The sequence below is a fragment of the Pollachius pollachius genome, assembly GCF_949987615.1.
Source record: "Pollachius pollachius genome assembly, chromosome: 8".
Taxonomy (NCBI): domain Eukaryota; kingdom Metazoa; phylum Chordata; class Actinopteri; order Gadiformes; family Gadidae; genus Pollachius; species Pollachius pollachius.
In genome coordinates, this window is record NC_136941.1 from 15,409,603 (window position 1) to 15,433,985 (window position 24,383).

General features: G+C 46.4%; 1 protein-coding gene across 1 annotated transcript in view; it reads right to left on the bottom strand.

The window, feature by feature from the left end:
- Positions 1–3,467: 3,467 nt before the first annotated feature.
- The window catches only part of fgd (faciogenital dysplasia), a 52,417-nt gene continuing 31,501 nt past the window's right edge, over positions 3,468–24,383 (bottom strand). The window contains exons 2-19 of the mRNA XM_079741887.1: positions 22,202–22,363; positions 20,753–20,954; positions 19,764–20,382; positions 17,872–17,961; positions 15,659–15,795; positions 14,781–14,937; positions 14,374–14,512; positions 13,787–13,845; positions 12,653–12,799; positions 12,455–12,547; positions 12,249–12,328; positions 11,978–12,008; positions 11,104–11,208; positions 10,565–10,618; positions 9,405–9,506; positions 8,945–9,076; positions 6,616–6,756; positions 3,468–5,576 (exon numbers count right to left, since the gene is read on the bottom strand). Of these exons, the coding sequence (XP_079598013.1) occupies positions 5,328–5,576; positions 6,616–6,756; positions 8,945–9,076; positions 9,405–9,506; positions 10,565–10,618; positions 11,104–11,208; positions 11,978–12,008; positions 12,249–12,328; positions 12,455–12,547; positions 12,653–12,799; positions 13,787–13,845; positions 14,374–14,512; positions 14,781–14,937; positions 15,659–15,795; positions 17,872–17,961; positions 19,764–20,382; positions 20,753–20,954; positions 22,202–22,363 (2,699 nt within the window). The 3' untranslated portion in view covers positions 3,468–5,327. The remainder of the gene's footprint in view (positions 5,577–6,615; positions 6,757–8,944; positions 9,077–9,404; positions 9,507–10,564; positions 10,619–11,103; positions 11,209–11,977; positions 12,009–12,248; positions 12,329–12,454; positions 12,548–12,652; positions 12,800–13,786; positions 13,846–14,373; positions 14,513–14,780; positions 14,938–15,658; positions 15,796–17,871; positions 17,962–19,763; positions 20,383–20,752; positions 20,955–22,201; positions 22,364–24,383) is intronic.

The following is a 24,383-nucleotide window of genomic DNA, read 5'->3' on the forward strand; positions in this document are numbered from 1 at the left end:
TAGTCATCATGACAAAAGAGTATATACCTGGATACCTATACGTTGGATCACCAGAAGGGCTTTCCTAGTCTTCAGAGGTAACATGGATCTCATGGATTTTTGGGTCTGAGAGGCTGCCGCTGCCAAGCCAGAGAGTCTAACACAGGATGCCAGGCAGGAAAAATGGCTCTTTGAGAGAAGGACGTTTAGACCATCCAGTCTTTCTGAGACACTGACTTGGCTCCCTCTGCCATATCAGGCCAAGAGACAGCATGAGACGTGCACCACAGGAGGATTATGGGAAGTAACACAATGAGACGGGAGAAAGCGAGAGAGAGAGAGAGAGAGAGAGAGAGAGAGAGAGAGAGATCCAACGTTTGTTTTGTACTGTGAGCCAGGTGGAATAGTCTCGTGGAATACAAAGGAGAGGCAAGACAGAATAGCAGACAGTAAAGAGTCAGAACAAAAGCCAGCACACCCTTCATCTCTCCCCCAGCAGGACATCCCTGGCAGTTCCGCCCAACGCTTGACCAGCAGCCTCTCATCACGCTGTCTGTGTGGGGAACTGAGGATTTATTCATGTAGTGAGAGAAAGGAACGCCCTCCATTAAGGTGCCAACAGGAAGGTGACCCGACGAGGCTGTGGACGCCCCCCAAAAAAACAAAAACCACTGGAAGAGATGGGTTAACAAATACGTGATAACACACTGGAACACACACACACACACACACACACACACACACACACACATGCAACCACACAAGCATGCACGCACACACACAAATAGGGCACGACCACGCATGCACACACACACACACTGTAGCATTGGTTTTCATCGTTATGTTCCTAGTTGCGTTTTATCTGAACCGTTCTCTTCTGATGGTGGGCTCAGGCATACTAGCACCTTTTGGGTTTCCAGTCAGATCATAGTTTCGGTATGAGCCTAGTTTCATAATGTCTCTATTTCTTGGAGATACAATAATTTGGAAAGATTATTAGGCCTGTGTAAGAGTACATTGTAGATGCACACTGGGAGGCATTTGTTGTTCAAGCTAACTGTTTTGTATTGTTTATTAAAATAGTTGTAAAGTTTCTAATCCTGTGATGGCAATCAAACGCGGAGTCATCACGACTCGTTAACAGAGCTTTCACAGATTATTCTCAGGTTCTTCTCTGGCAAAACAGGACTCCCAGAAAGACCTGACTCAAGTTCCACCACAGCGGTTCTAATTAGCCCATATGTTGGCTGCATTTATTGGCCGTGATTGTGAATAAGTTGTTTAGTTTGTGCTCTGATTTGGTTTTGTGATAGATGAAATCGAAAAGTTCCGTTGCATCCACTCATCACCAAGATGTGACTAATTCAGTGAGGCTGAATTCCTTTCCTCGCTATGATGTAACTCCTGGTGTAATCATCTACATGTTTAAGATGTTAAAAACTAAGCGCATGATTATAAGTCACATTCATTAGTACATTTAAACTAACGTTGCTTTTGCAACATGTTCCCCTGCTAGAGTTGTGTGACAATTACAGCAGAAAGTACAGGATAACGCTAACAAAGTGAGCGGTTGAAGCCACTTCCTGTGCAGAAAGGAAGTGGTAACATTTTTGTTTTACTGAACCTTATTTTTATTTGAGTTATGTATGCAAAGTTAGGCAGCCCTAATGGAAACTCATTGTACCATGACGCTTTGTTGACTGTAGTCAACTTGAATGCCAAAGATGTGTGTAATGAATCATAAATCTTGAAGCATTGGAAATAATAAAACAAAAAATATCAGAGTAGAAAGAGAGGAAGACTTTGTTTGGGGGACGGCAGACAACATCACAGGATGTGGATGCAAAGCAGACAATAAGGGCAGAGGGGAGAGGAGCAGGAAATGAAAGTTAAGTGACAGTGGATGTAAAGAAACAGAAATGTTAATATATTCACACACACACACACACACAAACACACACACACACACACACACACACACACACACACACACACACACACACACACACACACACACACACACACACACACACACACACACACACACACACACACACCTAGCTGAAGCGCATTCATACTAGCACCTCCACTGTCCTCTCCATCGCTCTCATTATATGAATGGTGCGTCTGCCTTAAAAGAGAGAAAAGCTCCCCATCTTAACATGGGACCTTCATGCTTTGTGGAAGAATAAAATCTGCCCTCTGGAGAAGGCATGCAGAAGTGAGGGCTTATCCCAGCAGGGAGTCGGTCCTGTGGCAGACAGCAGGGCTTCATGGGCTGTACAGTATATGTATATAAGCTGTAAGAAGCGGGCAGTCAGCAGTTTGTGCTCTATCTCTGCCCCACGGCTTCCAGCAGCCTTCAATTCATCATTTTGACACACGCTGTTGAAATGGCCATAAATAAAACGGTTATGGTTCACAATGCCCTTCCATAGCTCGCGGCTTTGTGGAGAAGCACAATAACAAGTGTACGACTGCACGCCTCACGTTAAACGAAAGGCGTATACGAGTGTGAGGAAACATTGGGAACAAAGAGAGAGAGCATGAGAGAGAGAGAGAAAGAGAGAGAAGGAGAGAGATAGAGATAGCACCAACATGGGAGGGAATATAGTACTGATTTATCTTAATCAAGAGGTAAGAAAAGTTAGGGAGCTGGGCTGTTCCAGTGTTTCTGCCCAACACAACCATATTGATCTTTACATTTCACAGAAATAACCAGTATATAAATATCGCTATTTTCCATCAATGTATAATTTTTTATATTATAAAAACAACATAATCTAAAAAAAATAACAAAAAAAACAGTTTGAAATGCTTTATCACCAGTGTTATTTACACAAGGCTCTTTAAAGCGTTTTGCGTCAAAGCTATTGCCACCAGTATAAGAGCATGAGCGGCCATTACGCAGATCGCAGCAACGTATTGTACTCTCATGACTTGACGATCATCATCTGGTGCTTCCAGGTTGAAGCATCCGCTTTTCTGTTGCAAGCTTCTGTTGAGGCACTCCAGGGCCGGGGTGTGCAGTGCTGTCCTCACGGTGACCGGGGTGTTGTTGATGATGATGCTAATGATTGTTTTGTGTTGCGTTCCTATTAACAGACCAAGCTGGTCATCTCCCCCTCTTTGTCTACTTGACCAGGTGTATTTGGTTAAAACTAACCAGTGATGTCCCTTTTTAGCTCAAACATGCGCACGCACGCAAGCACGCACACACAGACACACACACACACACACACACACACACACACACACACACACGTCTGTATTCTGGCATTTGCAGATCAAAATATATAATCACATCTCGGTTGGCATTTCATCTGATACTTGGCATATAATATCAATGTGTGAGCATACACTTTTAGATCGCAGCCAGAGGAACATTAGCAGATGATGTTGAAATGCAAAGAAAGATAGAGAAAGTAAAAATAGATTCTCCAAGCAAGAGAGGGCGCCAGACATAAACTCACAAGGCATTAAAGATCTTAAGATACAACAGCAGGGTTCTGAATGAACCCCGTGTCCATTTATTGATGATATGCTTGACTGCTCTTCCACTGTGCACAACTCTGGTTAACACACGCAATACTGACTCTGCTTACTTACAGTACAACAAGAACCCATTTTGGAGCAAAACAGAAAAAGGAATCAAATTCAAATAAAAGGGAGGGGTGGGCTAGGGGAGTTAAAGCAGGTCAGCAAGGTTTGTAGAGCGAGGTTTATAAATATGAGTGGGTTTTCATGCAAACAGAGAACCAATGATTATTAAGTACTTTATGTGAAAGCTTGTGCTGATGGGAGGAGGGTCTTACAGTACGGTATCGCAGTTTCTGGCACATTTCCAACAGTAATGTTGGAGTAAAACCACTGATACGGGCGCTGGGGTGAAAAAACACTCTGGGTAGTCTATCCAGAAAAATATAGCAAGAGAAGGACTGGACAGGCGGTGCAAGATTAAAAAGGAGATTGATTCATATTCAGTTTGAGTTTTAAACTGCCTTCTGTGATGCGGCCCGACTCCTATCATGTGATGCGTCTCCATCCTCTCCTGGTATAAAAGGTCTCGATAGTAATTTGGATTTCCCATTACAAAATCATTCTCTCAACGTCAACTTTGCGTTCAATTTCTAGGTCACAATATGTGCTGCAATATGCAGTTCTTTCATTATTCAATAAAACATAACAATTTAAAAAACGACTTTGGAAGCACGAAAACGTGCAGGCACGGTAACAATCTTGCCTTTCTGATTCATAATACCACAACGATTCAACTAATCCAAACGGACTCTTGAACGGGGATCACAGAAGAGCCTGGCTCAGACCAACCACCAAAAGAATACAGACAGAGAGGTTTTATTAACGGTACGTCATATAGGCTTTGGAAGGGGATAGTCTACTTGGAGAACAATGGTGGGAGGGGAGACAGGTGGCCAGCCACAAGCTTAAACGTCTTCTATCTACTTCTTCTTTCTATTTTAAGTTAAAACCTCCTCTTTTTTTGTCACTTTGCTTCTCCTTTACATCTCACTACGAGTATAATTACTGTACAATACTGAACGGCCACGCGTGCCCCGGCCTAGGGCGGGGTCAGGGAGGGCCGTGGCGCTGGGGTCCGAAAGAAACTTTAAACATTAACATTCAATAACCCAATGAACACTGGAGCCATGCGGGCACTCCTGTGCACACGCATGTACACACACACACACACACACACATACACACACACACACACACACACACACACACACACACACACAGATGCAGGCACACACACATACGCACTCACTCTCACACATACACCTAAATCCGAATGACATACACATTAGAGTTAATGCTTCACAACATGGTCACTGAATGTACAAACAAGCTTCTTCATCTTAAAAAAAAAAGACAACAAAAATCATCACGGGAACCATCTTATAAATGCTTTCTTCAGCTATGACCTCAATGAGAGGCGCAGCGACACAATGTATATCCAACCACGTACAGGAGGGACCGGGTCTGGTGAAACAGAGGGGAGAGAGCGTGCAAGGGATGGAGAGAGACAGAGAGAGAGAGAGACAGAGAGAGAGAGAGACAGAGAGAGAGAGAGAGAGAGAGAGAGAGATTGGTGTTGAGTGATGACAGGGGAGTAGCGAAAAACAGAAACTAGTGGTCCTTTTAAAAAAGAAACACAATCAATAACAACAACAACAACAACAACGTAAACAAACAAACAAAAAAAGTGCCAAGGTAAAGTAAATTCAAGTAATGTGTGCTCTGTACACAGGGGGCGGAGAGGGGGAGCTGGGAGGGGGCATGGAGGGAGGGGCAAAGAGTCCTGTGGCGTCGACATTGGGCCACTCCTATTGGCTCTTCCTGTGATCAGTCTGGGTGGCCCCGGCCCCGTCCGTGGGGGACTCCCCGCGGGAGGCTTTGGTGAGAAGCTCCACCCACTTGGCGAGGAGCTCGCCGTCGTGCGCGGCGAAAACGAGCGTCTGCGGGGCGTGGGTCAGCCGGAAGGCGTGCTTGGCGTCCGACTTGTCGGACAGCGGCGGTGAGACCACGTTCACCTCGAAGCCGGGCAGCGGCACCGCCCGCGCGCCCTTCATGTCCTGCACAGAGAGGTGGGACACACGGGATCAGAATATGAGCAGAGGGGCTTTGACCCAGAGCGACGTAAAGGGGCACTAGGGAAGATTGAAAAGTGATGACTTTACTGCCCTAAGCTTTAAGAGAAGGAAATGTTCTCGGACAATGTCCGCTTTGAGTTGACTGGGCCTGCCCCTGGATGTGGCGATTTTGATTTTAGACTGGTCCTGTGTCATTTCTGAGCAATCAGGGAATATCTTCTGTGATTGGTTCAAGGAATCCATCTTGTTTGGTCTAGCAGGTGCGTGATTATACACACGATCAAATTTCATTGGGCAGTTATATTGACTTCCTGAAATTCAGTTGGATGGATGAACTTCAGCAGCATTACAGCATGCTGCAGTCAGCCCCCCCCCCCACCCCTCTCCCCAATGTGGTCCGGGAATACTCATCCCAGTTATTAATCCTAATCTCTGGGAGTGCAGCTTTCTGCACTGGGACTGGGATATTATTCTGGGAAAGGGCAGGGATAAAGGATTTACGGAGTGACTCTCTGCCCCCTACGGAGCCCTGCTGGGGAATGTTGCCAGGAAACCGTGTCCCCAATTGCACCTGGTGGCCAATCCTATCACATTCAACACTCTAACTCACAGTTTGTGGGCATTTGACGATCGCCACGGAGCATCATGAGGGTCCAATAACCATATATTCAAAGTGTATTGTAAATAAAACCCTCTGAACCCGTCAGCATCTCCTCCCTGTGGTCCAGATCCAACCAATCACAATTCAATCAATGTCCGGCGAATACAGAGGAAATTACATGACCTCCACACTGACGTCCCCATTGAGTCATTCACGATGACGATGATGATGATGATGATGACGAAGATGATGAGTCAGTCAATCAGACAATGAGACATTAGAGAGGGTGTTAACTACGCAAATCCGTGCGGACGCACACACACACATACAGACGCACGCACGCACACACGCACACACCCACAGGAGAATAGGGAGAGGTGCCGATCAGTGCATGTTGATAATTCAATGAGGTCCTCTCACCTGTCCACTGCTCTGCAAGTAGAGCACCAGGGGCTCAGCCTTGGGGACCCCAACCCACACTTTGCTCCAGCTCTTCCCCTTGTCCTGCAGCTGGAGGTAGCCACACAGCAGGCAGTTCTCCCCCGTCAGCGAGCTCTGTCTCTGTGGAGAGTCCACACGGTACACAACGGTATCAGTACCGCTGTCACACAGCCACATTCTCTTCTCTACGGCCGTAGAGACCTTCAAACCTGGGAGAAGGGGAGTGAGGAGAACCTGCAGAACAACACCTGAGCACTATGGCACAGGCGCTCGGTGATAGAGATTGGGATAGAATGTTTAAATAACATGGTGTTTTATTATATCTAAAGCGACACTAACATAAATTTGCACTCTGATTACATATAACATATCTATTGAAAATAAGAAAATCACTCCACATACTAGTAGGTTAGCATATTGATGATATTCTGCTACTCAAAGTAACCCCTTGGAAGTCCCCTCAGTAGTTGTAAACATGATCAAATTGAGATGGTCGTGTTTAGAGATGTATATGTAATGAGCAAATGACCGTGGCGTCCCTCCAACTGTACTGGGTTACGCAACCCAGTCTAAGCATAGGAGAATGTAGGACGCAGACAGATTTGTACAGTGAACCTGGGCTTGAACTCCTCTGCCAAGGACAGAACCAACGGCGCCCCCATGTGGTGTTTAACCGTATAGCATGCAGAGTGCCACTTTCTGATTTGAGTGATGAAATGACACCAGCGTTGCTTGGCTCAAACAAAGGAGATTACATCTAGGCTTGGAAAGAAAGGGATGTCACTATAATAGACGATCTAGGACAACGTTGTTCGTCCAGTTTAAATTAAATGCAGACATCCCTGGACAAAACCCCCTAACCCACAGCTAGCTTAGCTCTTTAATGAGATTATATGTCCTGTAGGGTGTCCCTGACATACACCTGAGGCATCAGAGACAGCTTACTCAGCAATGATGTATGAGCCTCACTAAGAACCAATCTCCCATTTCATTATCATGCTTGCATCACGATGACTTTCCTTTTTCTATGTAGAGATACTTGGGTGAGTGTGTGTGTGTGTGTGTGTGTGTGCAAGAATTTTCAGCATGTGTGTTTGTGTGCATAGGTTGTTCTGTCTATGCAAGAGTTTGTGTGCGTGTGTGTGCATGTGTGTGTATGTGTGCCTGAATAATAAATGAGCATGTGTATATGTATGTTTGTCTCTTTATTTATAGATGTGTGTACGTGTGTGCGTGCGTGCGTGTGTGTGCATTGATTACGGAAGTGCACCACATCATCAAACAGGGACATGCTGTCGTCCTTGGACAACAGAGTGAGTGTGAGGGCTACAAGAGACACTGTACTGAACTCAGGAGGACACAATGGTGGGCTTCTTCCAGGAGGAGGCAGAGGGCTCCGGCAGCGCGGCTGGCTGCTGAACAGCCCCGACTGACAATGAGCACTGGGAGACACCAACCCCACTGGAGCACACAAGGCTGTTCTGCAGACACTGCACCCTTTCACTCCGGGTGGTTTTATACACACACTTCCCTGTATCTTATGTGTTGTGTGGTGGATGTGGATGCATGTATGTATGAATGTAGGCATGCATGTTAGAATGTTTATACGTATATGTACAGTATGTGTGTGTGTGTGTGTGTGTGTGTGTTCGTGTATATATGTATGTGTATGTATGTGAATGTATGCATGTATGTATGTATGTATGTATGTATGTGTGTGTGTGTGTGTGTGTGTGTATGTGCGTGCGTGCGCATGTATGTATGTTTGTATTTGTGTGTGTGTGTGTATGCATGTATGTATGTATGTATGTTTGTATGTATGAATGCATGCATGCATGTTTGTGTGTGTGTATGTGTGTGTTTGTGTGTGCACTTGAATGAACGTGAAGGGCCCGTAACCTTTGCGCTAGTTCCACAAATCAGACTTCCGATTCATTCGAAAGCTTAAATCAAGGTGAATGGAGCACTTACTTTCACTTCATGTTTGTTCAATCCATTATGTTGTTTGAGGCGGGGATCTGTTAGCGCGTAATAAGCCAACACAAACTCGGCCAGCAGTAGTAAGCTGCAGAAAAGCATCTGTAAAGTGTAAAACCACCACCGTATAGACTGGCCACTGCAGATTATTAAAAATCCCCTCCTGAAAGCCTCATCCACTCGCACAAATGGGTTTCTCTTATGTACTATACCTCCGTAACGAAACAGGAAACAAGTCTGTCCCTCCAGTTTCTTGTTTCTTGCCCAGGCTCTGGGTCGTCTCAACCACAGGTTCTGCTATGACATGGAAGGACACGGGATCTGAGATTACCTCTGGGGCCGCTTTCCTCTTCTGGTCACCGCACGCCAAGAAGCCCTCCAGGCTGAGGCTGGCGTCGAAGCACTCTGGACACACACGGCTGGTCTTGTTGTCCAGACTCTTGGAACACTTTGCACAGATGGCCTGTATGAATATAGATAGATAGATAGATAGGTAGATAGATAGATAGATAGATAGATAGATAGATAGATAGATAGATAGATAGATAGATAGATAGATAGATAGATAGATAGATAGATAGATAGATAGAGAGAGAGGGAGAGAGAGAGAGAGACATAGGGAGAGAGCAGGAGAGAAAGAGTCAGACAGACAAAGATGAGGTCAAAAGACTTCACAGCGGTTTGTAATTTATTGTCCAAATACATTTTTTCCACTTGTGCCATGACTCTCCAACACCAACAGACCCCTCCTCCCTCCCTATTCTCTTCTCCTCCTCCTTGTCTGTGCTTACCGCTCCACAAGACTTGCAGTGGTGTTTTCGCTTTGTGAAGTTGAAGCTCTCGCTGCAGCCCTTGCAAGTCTGCTTCTCCTTGTCCTTCTTCCTGGAACTCTTCTGCAGCGGAGAGAGAGAGAGAGAGAGAGAGAGAGAGAGAGAGAGAGACAGGTGTTGAGTATCAGGATAGCTTGGCCAGATGAACACAATGCAGGCTTACTGTAAAAGGGAAAAGTTTGGAGCCTTGTTCAGAGCCCTGGCTCAATCTTTTCATTCTCACAGTGCAGATGCATTGTGGGAGGAAGTGTGAGAGTCACATTCTCTCCGTGCCATGTTTCCATGGAGCGACGGACCGAGCTTGTTGTCTTGGCTACAAATATGCACTTCTGTCTCTGTTAGATTCTGTTTGCGGGAGATGAAGTGGTATCTGTCAATCCTCTCCCTGACGGTTCCAGCACTGGGATATTATGATCAAGAACTCATACAAGGTTATCATTCAGTGGGCATCCAATATGCATTTGAAAAGCATTCTGGTAGCCGTCAGCACTGAGCTATCACTTACTGTGGCTAATCATTAAAGCCCGGAAACATCCCAGCCTAGTTCCCACGGAACAGCCCAGTGTCGTCATGGCAGGTGAAAGCAGTGTGTTGATGGAAGTGTGGACAGAAATTACCCCCAGATACCGACACTACGTGCACAGTAAAGCGACACTATGTGTGTGTTCTCTCATTCTCTCTTCCAACTTTCAGTCAAATGATTTCAGAGCCGTAAAAGCTGTGAGAACCAGCGGTACACAGTCTTGAGGGACGGATGACTGACACAAGATATATAGAGGGATAAGCTAAGTGTAGATCATTGGAATCGTCCACAGCTTTGTTGGTTAAATGTTAGACTGATATGAAGTGGTATCATGGTTAGGTATACAAAAATCATTTTTATTATTTGATGAAAAAATATTTTCTTTGTATTTGTCAATGACTTTGTAGAATTAGGTTGATATATAAAAATCATGCTTCAATAATGTGGTGTGGATACTTAACATTATCCAAGTGACATGCATCCGCACTCATTCTAAAAGGCAGGAAACATGCAGGGTTGCATAGTAATATTAGAGGATCAACATGATGGACTCTTAGAATCCATGTGCTTTCTTAGAATGGATCAGAGTGAGTTTTACCCTTTCATGCAGGCGTTCACCATCTGAGTCCATGGATGTGTTAGTCCATGGCCCCTGAAGAGAACAAAGACAATACACACATACTGAGTTTCTCAGTCTTCGGGCTGCAAAGTTCCCATTTCCACCACTAGATGGCAATAGGTTCCCACTGGCTGCGGCGCCGGTTGACCGGGGTCCAACTCCAGTCAGTCTCAAAGTGGGTCAGAGGAGACCCAGAAGAGTTTTTGTATACACTGGGAGTTGGACTTCCCCTTTTAGCTTACAAAAGAGCCCCCACAACCCGATGACCCGCAGACACACTATGTGTGTGTTCATCCGAGCTACAAATAATGAGGGGTCTTTATGCTTTGAGACTTGTACTTGTGATTAAATAACTTTAGGACTCAATGAGGTTGAGCGATCTGGAACACAGACAAAGAGTCAGGCCGTGACACAGAGCCGCAGTGAACCGCGGTCACATCCCGTAAGCCAGACTTATGGCTGTGGGCCGGGCCGATACGTAGATACATTGATCATCGAGCCGCTGGCTGCTGACTCACCGGTGAGTCAGGCTGGTGGTCATCCTCCCGGGAGAAGGAGCTGTTGTAGGCTTTGTTGAAGGTCTCGCTGTTCTGCTTGTGCCTCTCAATGGTGGCCAGGATCACCTGAGAGGAGGGGAGATCAGAGGGGAGAATACTCATCATTTGGCCTCTCTCGCTCACTGGTGTACAGTGCAATCAAGAAAGGGAAGAGAAAGGGAGAACCGATTATGGGACTTATTCCTGTCCGAAAGAGGAACAAAGAAAGTGAGTGTGGCGCTGGTGAAACGCTGCCGGCCAGCCTGTGTACGCTACGGGGAAATTACATCAGAGGCGAGCTGTGGTCATCCCATCAAAGCTGGACCCACCGCAGAAGACCAGAAAGTTATACTAGAATCTATAACGTTGCTCAAGATGACAATCGCCGTTCAACCCGTTGCTTAAACTGTGTCTCTATTTTGCTGCCGTATTTCACATTAAAAGTAACTTATTCAGACCACTTTGTTAGGAAGAAAGACACATAGGCAAACAGCTTCAAAATCTCTGCCCCCCCGCCCCCCCCAAAAAATAAACCCAGCAAACCATTCTGTGGTTTTAACTGGCCCGCTTCATACTCCATGAAGCGTTTTAATCAGCTTTGTTCAACTGTAATGGGAGAAATGAGCAATAATGAGGAGCTTTATGAGACAACACAATTCCCAAATACACAGCGCACAGCGCAAAGCCCCACTAATACCATTCAACAGAGCAGAACTCTGCAGACAAATTAGGGCAAAGAAAGAGGGATGTGCTATCCAAGGTTTGGTACAACAGAGAAAAAAGTATAGAGAGAGAGAGATAGAGAGGGATGGAGATTGCTGTGCGTGGGGTTGTGTGTGTTTCAAGGGATCCTAACCTGTATCCAATCTTCCTTCTCCTCGGCTGTCCTGCAAATCATAGAAAAGGACCATGAGAACATTCCATTCTAGTAGTCGTTTGCATCTAAAAACATGTCACCTTTTACCGCACAGATCCTAACTAGCCCTTTTGAAACTAAAGAAAAGAAGAGCTGTAAATAATGCTTTTAGTCTCTGTAGTTTAAACACCCACACAAAAAAAAAAAACTGTGACAATAAATCAAGGTTGAGCCTGAGGGCCTGGAATGCCTGCTGCAGTGGGTGTATTACCGGGCCTGCAGCTCCAGAGAACGCTGCTTGCCGATGATGGCAAACGTGTGTGGGAGGTTCTGCTTCACAATCTCCTGCACCTGGTGGAGTGGACAGAAGCAGGGAAAACAAGGACGGGGGTGGGGGATGGGGGGTTATTCTACACACTCCCAAGTACAGACGATGGCTTTTGTTATGAAATGTGGATCCGCCAGGTGCGTCCTCACCTCCATGCCAGCGATGTCGATCCTCTCCCTGACGCTGAACTTCTGCCCCATCAGTCGGAGCTTTGGCACGCAGTAGAGCACCATGTTGTTGAACTGGTAACCAGAGACAGGAGACGGTCAGTGCTGGTCTGAGAGTAAGCAAACGTAAAGTGCCTTGTCGCTGTTAACGCGTCCCAGTGCGGGAAGGGACCTTCTCACCAGGTAGAGGTATCGATCCTGAGCCGTGCCGTTTTTGGCTGACATCTTTTTGATGTGTCCCTCCTTGATGAGCTCGTTGGCCGGGTTCACGATGTCCTCCTCGCCCCCCAGACGCTCATACACCTCCAGCAGCTTATGCATCTTCTCCTGGGGAACACGGAACAGACACAAAGGGATGACGTCCAGTGTGATGGGAACGTTTAGTTTCTTTTATTACAAAGCTAGTGAGGCGGAGAACGATCAAAGTCTCCATCCGAAATTGGCTACACGCATGTTTCGATGCTGGTGTAAGTCTTATGAATATATTCATGGGGGACGTAGAATTCCTCCAGCAGAGGGGGTAGTTGCGTAATTCCTGGAAGGTGTCATCATAGCCTGGGCTAAGAAAAGCCTTCCAACACTTAGCATCTCCTCTGTATTGATCCGAGCAAAAGTTTTCCCTACTCTTCGACGGTGTTCGTAAGATGAAGAGAAACACAAGCCGAGACATACGAGAGAGCTAAAGGAGAAGAAATGGATGAGCGTTAACAGAAACTCTGCTCAGCCTCTTCCGCTGCAAAGCGGTGAAACCTGAAGCAGGATATGGCAACTTCCTGTCAGTGCTGATTTAACCTCTGGTCTCCTCACCTGACTGGAACATATCCAACAATAACTACGTGATTGATTAATGCCAGGGGTAGCAACAGCTACATCATACAAACGTGTGTGTGCCAGCTGCATTCATGACCAGATATGTATTATGTGTAGAATGTAAAGTTATATTTTTAGGTTTGTATGCTATTATTACAAGCCATAAACGGAAGCCAATATTTGACATGGTTTGATGATATAATGAGCTAATGTCTCACTTTACTGTGTTATTTTTGTGATATGGAAAGTACAGTATAATTAAAAATGCAATCTGAAATATAATTTTGTGAACTGCTGCACTTTCAGTATTGAATACAAAGTTCAATACGTGACCAAGTGATACAAGGAAGATAAAGAGGGAGAGAAATAGAATACTGGCTGGTTGAAAAACTGCAAGGAATATGATTGCAGACAAAGCAGACAAACACTATTAGTAATAAACTTGGTAATTAGGGAAAAATCAAGCTTTATATATATAATTATAGTGTTGAGAAAAATACTCACCATTTTCCTGATTGCTGCGTTAGAATGATTAGCTGCTGTAGAGATAAGCTCCAGTGCCTCTGCAAAACACACAAACAAGGACACAAACTGTTTAATGTTGAAGCTATTCAATTTTCGGAAGCATAACGCACACATTAAAAGGCAAATGTGCAGATTATCCTCAGTAACTCAGGAACAATGTGCTTAAGGTTTCATACACCTGAGGCAGATGAATGAATGACTTGATGCTACTGTTGAAGAGGAACAATCTTTGACAAAAATTCTCCCTTGGACTATATAGGTTCATAGTTGCTAAGGGATTAATGAAGAGACTAGAACAATATATTGCTATCAACTGATGCATGAAAGCCGGGAAGGGTTTGTCTATGATTCACCAATTTGTTTAGCACACCATTATCAGATATATTATCTAAATTAAAAAAATAAAAAATGAGCATTGGCCAAACGTTTCTCAACCATCTATACAATCATGAAATACTGTGAAATGAAACTCCCATTTCAATCCATACACACAACACACCAAACATACCAAAAAACATAAATGATTCATTTCTTGTAACTAAGTGCTTTTGGATTCAGCCACATACTTTCTGTGTCCTTCCTGTCGGCCGCGTCATCCGCCAGCTTCTTCAGGTAGTCCTTGAGGAGCAGCTCGTAGCGTGGGATCCTCTGGATGGGCTCCAGCATGTGGTGCTGCAGCGTCAGGTTCCCACACACGGCCTGTTGCTGCAGAGAGCCAATGGGAAGCATGGATTTGAACCAGAGGCGGGGCCAGAATATAATGTCATCGTTTATCGCCCCTTGAGTAGCATCGGCGACCAGTGAAATGATTCTTGAGGAATTGCATCGACTTACATGCAAGAAAGACGTCTTTAATTGAAGTATTCAGCACCAGTTGAATGTCAATTGCCTATACAACTATTGTGACTCTCTCAGCTATTAGTCCAATACAAACCAAGCCCTCCTTGGAGTGGTACCTAAATCAGATGCATACCTGTATGTTCTGGACCACGCTCTTAAAGAGGGAGGACCGCTGTGTCCATGTATTGACCAGGTCCATTGCCCGGTCAAAGTTCTTCACGTACTCTCCATACATCTTCATGAAGGGCGCCAGCTTCTGGAGGATGTCTCCGATACGAGGATTCGACTCCCTGGAACACAGTACACAAAGTCTGTTTGAGAAGTGCAGGTCCTTTTGTGTGTGTGTGTGTGTGTGTGTGTGTGTGTGTGTGTGTGTGTGTGTGTGTGTGTGTGTGTGTGTGTGTGTGTGTGTGTGTGTGTGTGTGTGTGTGTGTGTGTGTGTGTGTGTGTGTGTGTGTCTGCCTCCCTCCCTGTGTATCTGTTTTCAGATTTAATGTATTCAAGCGATGGGGTAAAACAATAATGTGTTGATCCGTAATTTGTCTAACCAAAGCTCTTTAGGGAAGCTATTTTTTCTCCTGTGGCTGACACCGGTATGATAACACACACGCATACACACACATTAATACATTTTCTGTCCTCAGTGACAACAGAAAATGAAAATGCCCTGAGAGGCACATCCATTAACCGGGCACACAGACACGTACACACACACTGACTCACACACACAGACACGTACACACACATTATTGCCATTGAGGGCAATAATTCTCCCTATTGCCAAGCAGCTGTCTTCAAAGTATTATAGCCAATATAAAAGACAAACTGATTACACTCCGCATCCGAGACCGTAACCACCGTCTCATGAACATTCCCGTCCAGCAGACTGTGTGTATGTGTGTTTGTATCTGTGTGCGCGTGTTTGAGTGAGTGAGTGAGTGAGTGAGTGAGTGAGTGAGTGAGTGAGTGAGTGTGTGTGTGTGCGTGCTTGCGTGCGTGTGGGCCTCTCACCATTCCCCGATGATGCGTGTCTTGAGCTCGGGGAGGAGGAACTTGTCGTGGAAGCAGTAGATGGAGGAGATGTTGGAGAAGATGCCTGTGATCACGTCCTGGGGGATGGCCGCCTCGGTCAACTTAGTGCAAAATACCTGGCAACACAGCAGCACACACATCAGCAACCGGCTGGAGCACTGGATATAGTACAACCCCTACAACCCTACCACCAGCTGCTACTACTACAACTACTTCTGCTAAAATATGGTTCCTGAGAGAGTATGTGGACTGAGACAGTTTCTTTGACATTCAGGTCCTGCTACCTAGTTTATCTTTAATTCAAAGCCATTTGTATTGAAACCAGATGCAATTATTACAAATAGTTATACTATCATTCCCCAATGAGCCATCATAAAAAGAAACAGGCAAAACACAATGTTTGTATAAATATCACATGGACGAAAAAAGGCAGATTTAGTTTTGTTCTCATCAGCAAGCATGTAAATACATTTTGATATTTTCCAGAGCACGTCGTGAATCTTTAAAATTCAGAGCAACTAGTAAGATAGGCATCAGACTGTTAAAAGTGTGTCAGTCATCATGTGTTCAAACGCCCCCAATAAAGACTTCTTGAAGCTGGCAGATAGCTGAAATAGAGCAACATAACAGGAAATGGTAATGCGGTTTTGCTTTCCCTGAGTACCCCATGAACCATATAAAGTCCCTGATATGGATTATATCATCATCATCTCTACCCCATGAAGTTAAGAAGAAATATAACCACGACAACTCGATAGCACTGGCTACAAAACACACAAAAAATGGGTGACCCCTTGAAAAGCAGCAGTCTATTGATTAAATAGACGAGAGAGATTAGCAGGGAAGAGGGCCAGCCCAGAGATTATGCTTCACAAAACAAAGAATGAGAAAAGAACCCCAGGCATGTCTTCTTGAAGCCAGACTTGAGTTGTAATGAAGCAGAATCTCGAGTCTCATTCGCATGACTAAGTGGCTATTTCACAAAGCAGGATTTGAGAGCTCTGCCATAGATGTTCTTTGCTTTCTTTTTATTGTATTTACCTGGCTGGCTCAAGGTTAAGCTGCTCAATCGCCATTGATATATCCTCCATGGCAAACAGGCTTTTCCCAAGACTAATTCACCTCTCTCTGGTCTTAGAGAAGGGAGCCAAAACAGAGTCAAACAGAATCTACACTGTCCTTTCCGACATTGTGGTTGTTCTTCTGTTTCTAAAGACAAGTAATTCTTAGAATAGGAAATTAAAATCAGCCTAACAATTGCTACATTTTAATTCAGTATGTAAACATGCGATAATTGTAGGCGTAATATTTAATGAATGTTATAATTTAGAATAATGCTCCAAAAACATTTTTCAATTACTGGTGCAATTATTATTATTTTGGGCTTTTTTTTTATCATTTGTTTATAGGAAATGTATTTGTTTATAGAAAATTAGTTAATTTAGTAAAAAGTGCAGTCTGGCAACTCCATCAAACTCAAGCTGTTACCCTGCAATGTGGAGCTGTCCCAGCGCCTAGTAAATAATTTGATTCCATATTTAATCCAGGCTTACACACATTATTGCTCAGTCGACTGTCTCCATCTTCAATGACACACACACTGTTCCTAAACAAATACATGCAGATATAAGTGAACGGCACAAACGCACAGACAAAGGTGTGTTACTTTGTATAATCAACTGAGAAAAGAGGAAACGGAACAAACGTTCAACGATCAACATAAGGCAAAGAAGCACGCACTATTAATACAAATAGCCTGTCACACTAGCACACCTCACTAAATCTAGTGAACAGAAGAAGGGTTGTTCTCGTCTAGTGGATCAGTGTCAAAACGTATCCAGCTCAACGGATGATCGCAATCACAATTGCCAACCACTGGTGCAGCACACTTAGGTATTTCAGGAGATTTATAGCAGAACCACACAGATTTGCCATGCAAAGTCACACCTAATAAGGAAGTTAAATGATACTGGTACAGGGATTAAACAATGGGCCTTTGCCTGTGTGTGTGTGTGTGTGTGTGTGTGTGTGTGTGTGTGTGTGTGTGTGTGTGTGTGTGTGTGTGTGTGTGTGTGTGTGTGTGTGTGTGTGTGTGTGTGTGTGTGTGTGTGTGTGTGTGTGTGTGTGTGTGTGTGTGTGCGCGTGAGCACGCTTGCATCTGTTTGTGTGTGTGTGATATGCTTGGCAGCTACCTGGTCTAGGAGATTCAGTCTCTTGACGTAGGCCTCCTCTGTGTGGAGAAGCTCCCTGGCGATATTCAGCAGCCTCTGGGCCTCGGGGCTCTGCGGAGACACAACAAACCTTTGGTTAAACACTCACCGCACCACCCCATCAAACACCATCACTATTAATCACAGGATCACAACATAGAAGGGGATGAAATGACACCAGTGAGTTACAAACACCTGAGGTTGTCCAGGAGGGAAACATTAAAAAGAGCTCCAATGAAGAGAACGTGGTTGGTATTTCCCACGTTGATATCATGGCAATAACCTGGGGGTGGGGGTGATCGATAGGACACAACCTTGTGATGGACGCGGGCATGTTGTCAACACCTGGAAGTGTCGTGGTTAAATTCAAGTAAGGCACGAAGAGGCTGCGGGCACATTCCACGTCAGCGGCGGTGACACAACGTACAAGAGATTACAGGAAGCCCGTTGCGACAAAGATGGTTTCATAACAATTGTCTGGTGCTCTCTCATGCTCCCTCACGCTCACACACACACACACACACCCAAACACACGTGAGCGCACGCACCCAGAAGCACACGTACATAGGCGAGCACGCACACGCACCCACACACACACTCACTAACACAAACACACACACACACACACGTTTGTGATTGGCCGGAGGAAGCACACTCACTCCCACAGACAGGAAATGGGAGGTTATGCTTACAGTAGACAAGATGTCTGTAAATCTACTCTTAGAGTGACCTTGACAGGTAACCTCATCAAGAGGCAGCCCGGGTTAAATACTTTAACTTTGGTCAAGAGGATGTTACAAGAGCCATTTTAATGCTGCCTTATGTTCTTGCAATGTGCACTGACAAAAAAGCCACATCCTGTGTAAAAAAAAAAGCTGTCATTATTCGACTTTCAACATCAGCTGAGGCGTCGTTGTCCTGTCAGCAAGATCCACACACACACACCCAAACATGTGCAGACGTCACACACACATTACATGAATTGATAAATATGAAGAACACCTATCCAAGTAGGATATAGGTGTACTCCTCAGCAGAGGAGGGCGTGCGTTTGTGAACTAGGGCTTAAGAGATTTGGCACAGGAAGTAAAACACCAGCAGCCCTGCCCTGAACTCAACAGCCTCGGACACCGTACCTCACAAATATGCCCCTACTGTTCAGCTTAATGAGCTTGTTGATTTTTCCCTCTACATCTTCCCAACTATATATCCTTTATAATTGTCTATCAGTCTATCTGTGAAACAGACACTGGGAGAGTATGATATTATTTTTAAGTTAAATAAAAGTTCAGATTTTCTGTTTCAGCATATCAGTAGCATCATATCTGTACAGACGTCCCATTGGCTGAGCGGGTCTGGACCGGTTTTGCCCTGATCTGTGTGAGAACAGTGGCTGACTCTATAACTGTGGGACTGTGTTACTGTGTTAGTCACGGTGGTTCACAGTCAACGGTCACGGTCACGGGGAAGACATAAACATAAACTCCAGCACTGCTGCGGGTTGGACTTCGTTCTCAGCACTATTTCATCTGGCAGCCATCAACACATGTACTTACTGCCCCGAGTAGGTAGAAACCTTTTTATAAGTAGCAACATAACTGCCTTGTCCTTGTGTCTAGTCTCTGGTGCCAACACAGCACACACTAAGCAGTCTGAAGTTGCAATGCGGAAGGGACCTTCTTTTCTTTTCTATTCTTTTCTCTTCACTCAGACTGAGATAATAATAGACCGTCTGTGTCTGTGTGTCTCTAATTTTTTCCACTACATGAAAGGCCCGATAACAACACAAGGCAAGTTACAGTGCACCCTGTTCCAGAAGGCGCATTCCACCGCCCCACCCCAGGTGGTTCTGCACGGGGCTCATGAGTACGTACTCTGTAGGCCTCCGAGAGCGCGTCCGTCTTCTCCGCCCCCTCCGCCTCCCCGCAGCTCCCCTCATCCAGGTCGCTGTCCTCGTCCTGCGTGGAGTCCCGCTTGTTGCCCAGGGTGACGCAGCAGGACACGCTGGTCTCCGTCTCCGTGACGCTGTCGTAGCGGTCCTCCTCGTCGATGGCGTCCTCGTTGGGGAACACCTCGCCCTCCACCGTGCAGGACGGGCTGTCGATGCCGCTGTCCCGGTTGGGGACCTTCCCGCTGCCGCTGGGCTCCGAGGAGTCCGGGTGGTGGCCGCGGTGCTCCTCCCCCTCCCGCAGCTCGGCCCGCTGGAGGCACACCATGACGCCGGGCACGTCCACCTCCTCCTCCAGGGGCAGGTCTTCGTTGCTGTCGGCGACAGGCAACGAGGCCAGGCGCGAGAGCTCCGCCTCCTCGTCGGCCCGCTCTGAGGGGCCCAGGGAGAGCTTGTCCAGCAGGGAGGAGGCGTCCCCGGAGTCGTCCTGGGCCCCCGTGGAGCCGGCGGGGCTCTGACCGCGGGGGGCCGAGGCGTCAGAGACCAGCTCCATCTTCAGACACAGCTGCAGCTGGCTCCTGGGAACCACCCCCAGGATAGGGACCCTGCAGGGAGACACACAGGGGCCACTCGGTGTTAAGCTCAGACATATGGAGAGGCTGGAGGAGAGGTGGGACAACATGACATTGATAACACCTCAAAGTCCTGTATGGGATTCCTACAGCTGCACTGCCCTCTGTCCAAATTATGGTGCAGCAAAATCCTTAATTTACTTATGTGTAAAAGTTTTATTGAATATTTATTTATTTGTATTTATTGTATGCTTTGATTTTGAAAAGTTGCTCTGGATAAGGTGGTCTGCGACTAAATGACTAACAATGAAGTAAAACCGAACATGTACTACTACTGCTACAAAACGCATAACTGTGAACAGACACAAAACAATGCAGTGAAAGAGAGACATGAAGAGCCTACCTTGAGCTCTCAAACTTCTCGATGAGCAGCCCGACCTTCTGGGCTTCTCTCTGGGTCTGAGGACCCTGGGCGGGAGCTGTCAACACGGGCTTTGGTTTGGGGGGAGGAGGGGGCGCCGGCAGGGGCCTGGAAGGCGCGGGGGGGATCCTCTTGGGCTTCTTGTCCTGTCCGAGGGCCAGCAGGTGTGGCGGTTTAGGGGGCACTGCAGACGAAAGGAGCCCAGGTCAGGTAGCCACAGGGAGAAGGAGCGGCAGGAGAGTTCTCCTGTGAAACAGCCCTAGCGATCTCACGCCATGTGACCCGTGTGTGTTCCTGAAAGTCAGAAGCTCCATAGAGCCCAGCTGGATGCCTGCTCGCATTCCCCCAAGACGTCAAACCCTAAATGTGTTGAGTCCGATAAGAGTAACACGCGAAGAGAGAAGCAGTGTGGGGAAGGATTAGCTCAGAGACACAGCCGTCTGAGGACTTCCTGGTTTCAGAACAGGATGTTAAGATGAGTGTGAGCATTTATCACAGTGGTGTCAAGACGAAGTCTAATAAAAAAGGATGCTGAGCCGAGCCGACAAAATATTTTAAAAAAGGTTGGATTGACCTTGTTAAGATGTACAATAAACAACTATTTAAGGTTTTAATTGAGTTTATTATCTGACTAATTTGACATTGTGTCTGAATTGAGGAAGCAGGTAGAAATGATGATGTGTTGTTGAGCTGTGTGTGTGTCTGTGTGTCTGTGTCTGTGTGTTTGTGTGTGTGTGTGTGTGTGTGTGTGTCTGAGTGCGGTTTCCTTCCTAGTAGTTGCTCTGGTGTGTTTGCACATGTGGGCGTGTGTGTGCATGCACATATAGTGGTCTGCATGGGTGGGTGTATTGCTGTAACCAATTACATTTTGTTTTTTTTCATTGGAACATCAGTAATATGCAGGGACAGGATTCGTAACGATAATAAGTGGTGGGTTACATGGATAATTTTGCCTGCCACACACACACACACACACACACACACACACACACACACACACACACACACACACACACACACACACACACACACACACACAATAGCAGTGCCGGACTAAATGTGGAACAGGTAAAGACGCGTTAAGTATTTTGAGTAGCGCTGCAGGGCATGTTAAAATCAAGTGGTGTAATGTTTCACTGGCTGAATTCATAACCTATATGGCATTAGCCTGCAACGACGGCTCTTCCTGGAGGTGACCTACAGCCAGGCAGGTTCGGCTGACACAGGGGCCATGGAAGTGACAGGTGACATATCACAGAAGGGCTTCCCTTCAGGGGCCCGATATCAACGACAAGCCATCACAAACTACACGGCCTTGGGAGGAACTGCAGCCGTGCAGAACTAAAACATCCCAGACGTTTGGACGGACGGCCCGGGCACCAACACATATATCAGCGGTGTGTCGTGTGCTGCGGTCGTTTCTTTTCCTACCTTGAGGTTTCTGGGCGGTCGGCGGCCGGGCTGAGGAGTCTGATGGGGGGCGGGGCTTGAGGGTCGGCCTCTCTTGACATGGTCTGGGGGGAGGGGCCTTCTTCACCAGCTGCGGGGAACACAGGTAGTCCACCGACCTGCACTGGTACTTGGGAGACAGATCTGTGGAGGGACGGAGGGAGGCGGGGGGGGAGAGGGAGGGAAGGGGAGGGAGAGAGGGGGGGGGGGGTTATTGATCAGGACGTTAGGCTTGCTTGCCCCATTAGACACAGTTCATTACGGGGTTTGACCAGCGTAGCAGAGCATCAAAGCGGGACCCCTTCCTGACATCACCTAGCCTAATCCTAATGTAGGTGCAGCGCAGTGGAACGGTCACAGACCACCGACCTTTGCCTCTGGGTCTGTGTGTGTGTGTGTGTGTGTGCGTATGCGCGTGCGCGCGTGTGTGTGTGTGTTTAAGATCATGTGTATACTGTGAAATAGAGAGCCGAGAGCGAGGGCAAGCAGAGGAGAACTGGAAGCCACTGGCAATTGATTCTGCCTCCGGGAAAAGGTGGCCCTGAGAACATTACAGCTCAAAACTTTTTGTACTGCAAGAGATTGGATATTGGTTTCACTCAGCCACCGCTGATGCATTCAATCTTCTTGATACCACTTTGTGATTATGTGTGTGTGTGTGTGTGTGTGTGTGTGTGTGTGTGTGTGTGTGTGTGTGTGTGTGTGTGTGTGTGTGTGTGTATGTGTGTGTATAGACCCAAATGTATTTCCTGCCTGCATAGAGGGGATATCGGTGGATCTGGAGCGCCGTCAGGTGGATAACCTTTACCTGACAGGAGGCCGACCTTCAACATATTACCTCTGTTTTCCTTTTCTCTGAGCTCACTGTTGTGTGTGCGCATCCCACGTGTTACGCACGAGCCCGCGCACACAACCGCTCAGTGTCCCTCGACGCCTGTAATTTAGCTGTTATCTGATGTGTGTTTCCATTAAAGCAGCAGATAGATGGGCTTTTGGTAAAAAGCTGTGTAAACTGCAGCCTCGCAGTGATCCATTACTGCTGGCTTATGGTTGGATTCCAGTCACCCCCCGTCTTATCTCGGCTGGAGCGCGGCCCATGTTTCCGTCTCCCTCGTCTCATTGGAATCCGACTGTGTACTTTTATTTTTTTCTTGCTGTGGTCTTAAGGCAGTGGCTGACTCGTCTCTAGGAGATGAGTCTGTTTCACTTGGCATTGGCCCAGCCTTTCCTACCCTCTCCTCACCGCTAAAGGACGCACTGCGAGATCAACCAATCAGGCTGGACTTTGCAACTCAGCAAAAACTAAATGAATTGAAGAATAGCTTCGAGACAGACACAGGCACACAGATCACGGAGCGCTAGCAACTGTTTAGATGAGGCAGAAACAAGGACAAATAAAGGGAAGAATATAAAAGATTTCGGTACTCCCTCCGGCACAAGTATTTGGAAAGCGTTCCCAGTGCTCTCCCTGACTCGTCAGCCTGCACTAACCCTAACCCTATAAATCAAAGGAGCGTATTAACTTGACCTAGAGTATAAACAAGTGAACGGGGCATGTTCCTCAGACAAGCCGCACACCAGCAGGCAACTCTTTGACCCAGGGCCGGGGTCATCCTTGGGAAAAACAAACACTCTGCTCAAGGGGCTGGGAGACACGGGCATAGTGGCCAGTACCTATGGCAACCTGCCGTCGCCATGGTTACCTGAGCGAATATACCAGGGCCGGGGATCAAGAAGATTAACAGTAAACAGGAACTCGATGACACAGGGGAAGGGGCCAGCACTCAATCCCCTGCTCTGATCTGAAATCCCATAATATTCCATTAGGATGCAATGAATTAGGGCTGTATTGATTGAGTCAAAGAGCGTTGTGATTCAAGTGCAGAACAAGAACCAAGCATTACGACTTGTTAAAAGTAAACAACCTCACGCTTATCATCTTTTACAACACAGCGTTGTTTGGAAATTTCCCCAGTCACGGTTCTAGGGAGCAAAGGCCATTCGGTCTCTATGAGGCTATCTCTGAAAGCAACAGAAACCTCAGAGGTTTTTAGTTTGATTTGAAATCTAGGGAAAGCACGTGAAAAATATTCATTACCTTAGCTCACGGTCCGCTTCGTGCTTCACGTATCCAACAATCCAAAGGGAACCAAGTAGGAAAAGT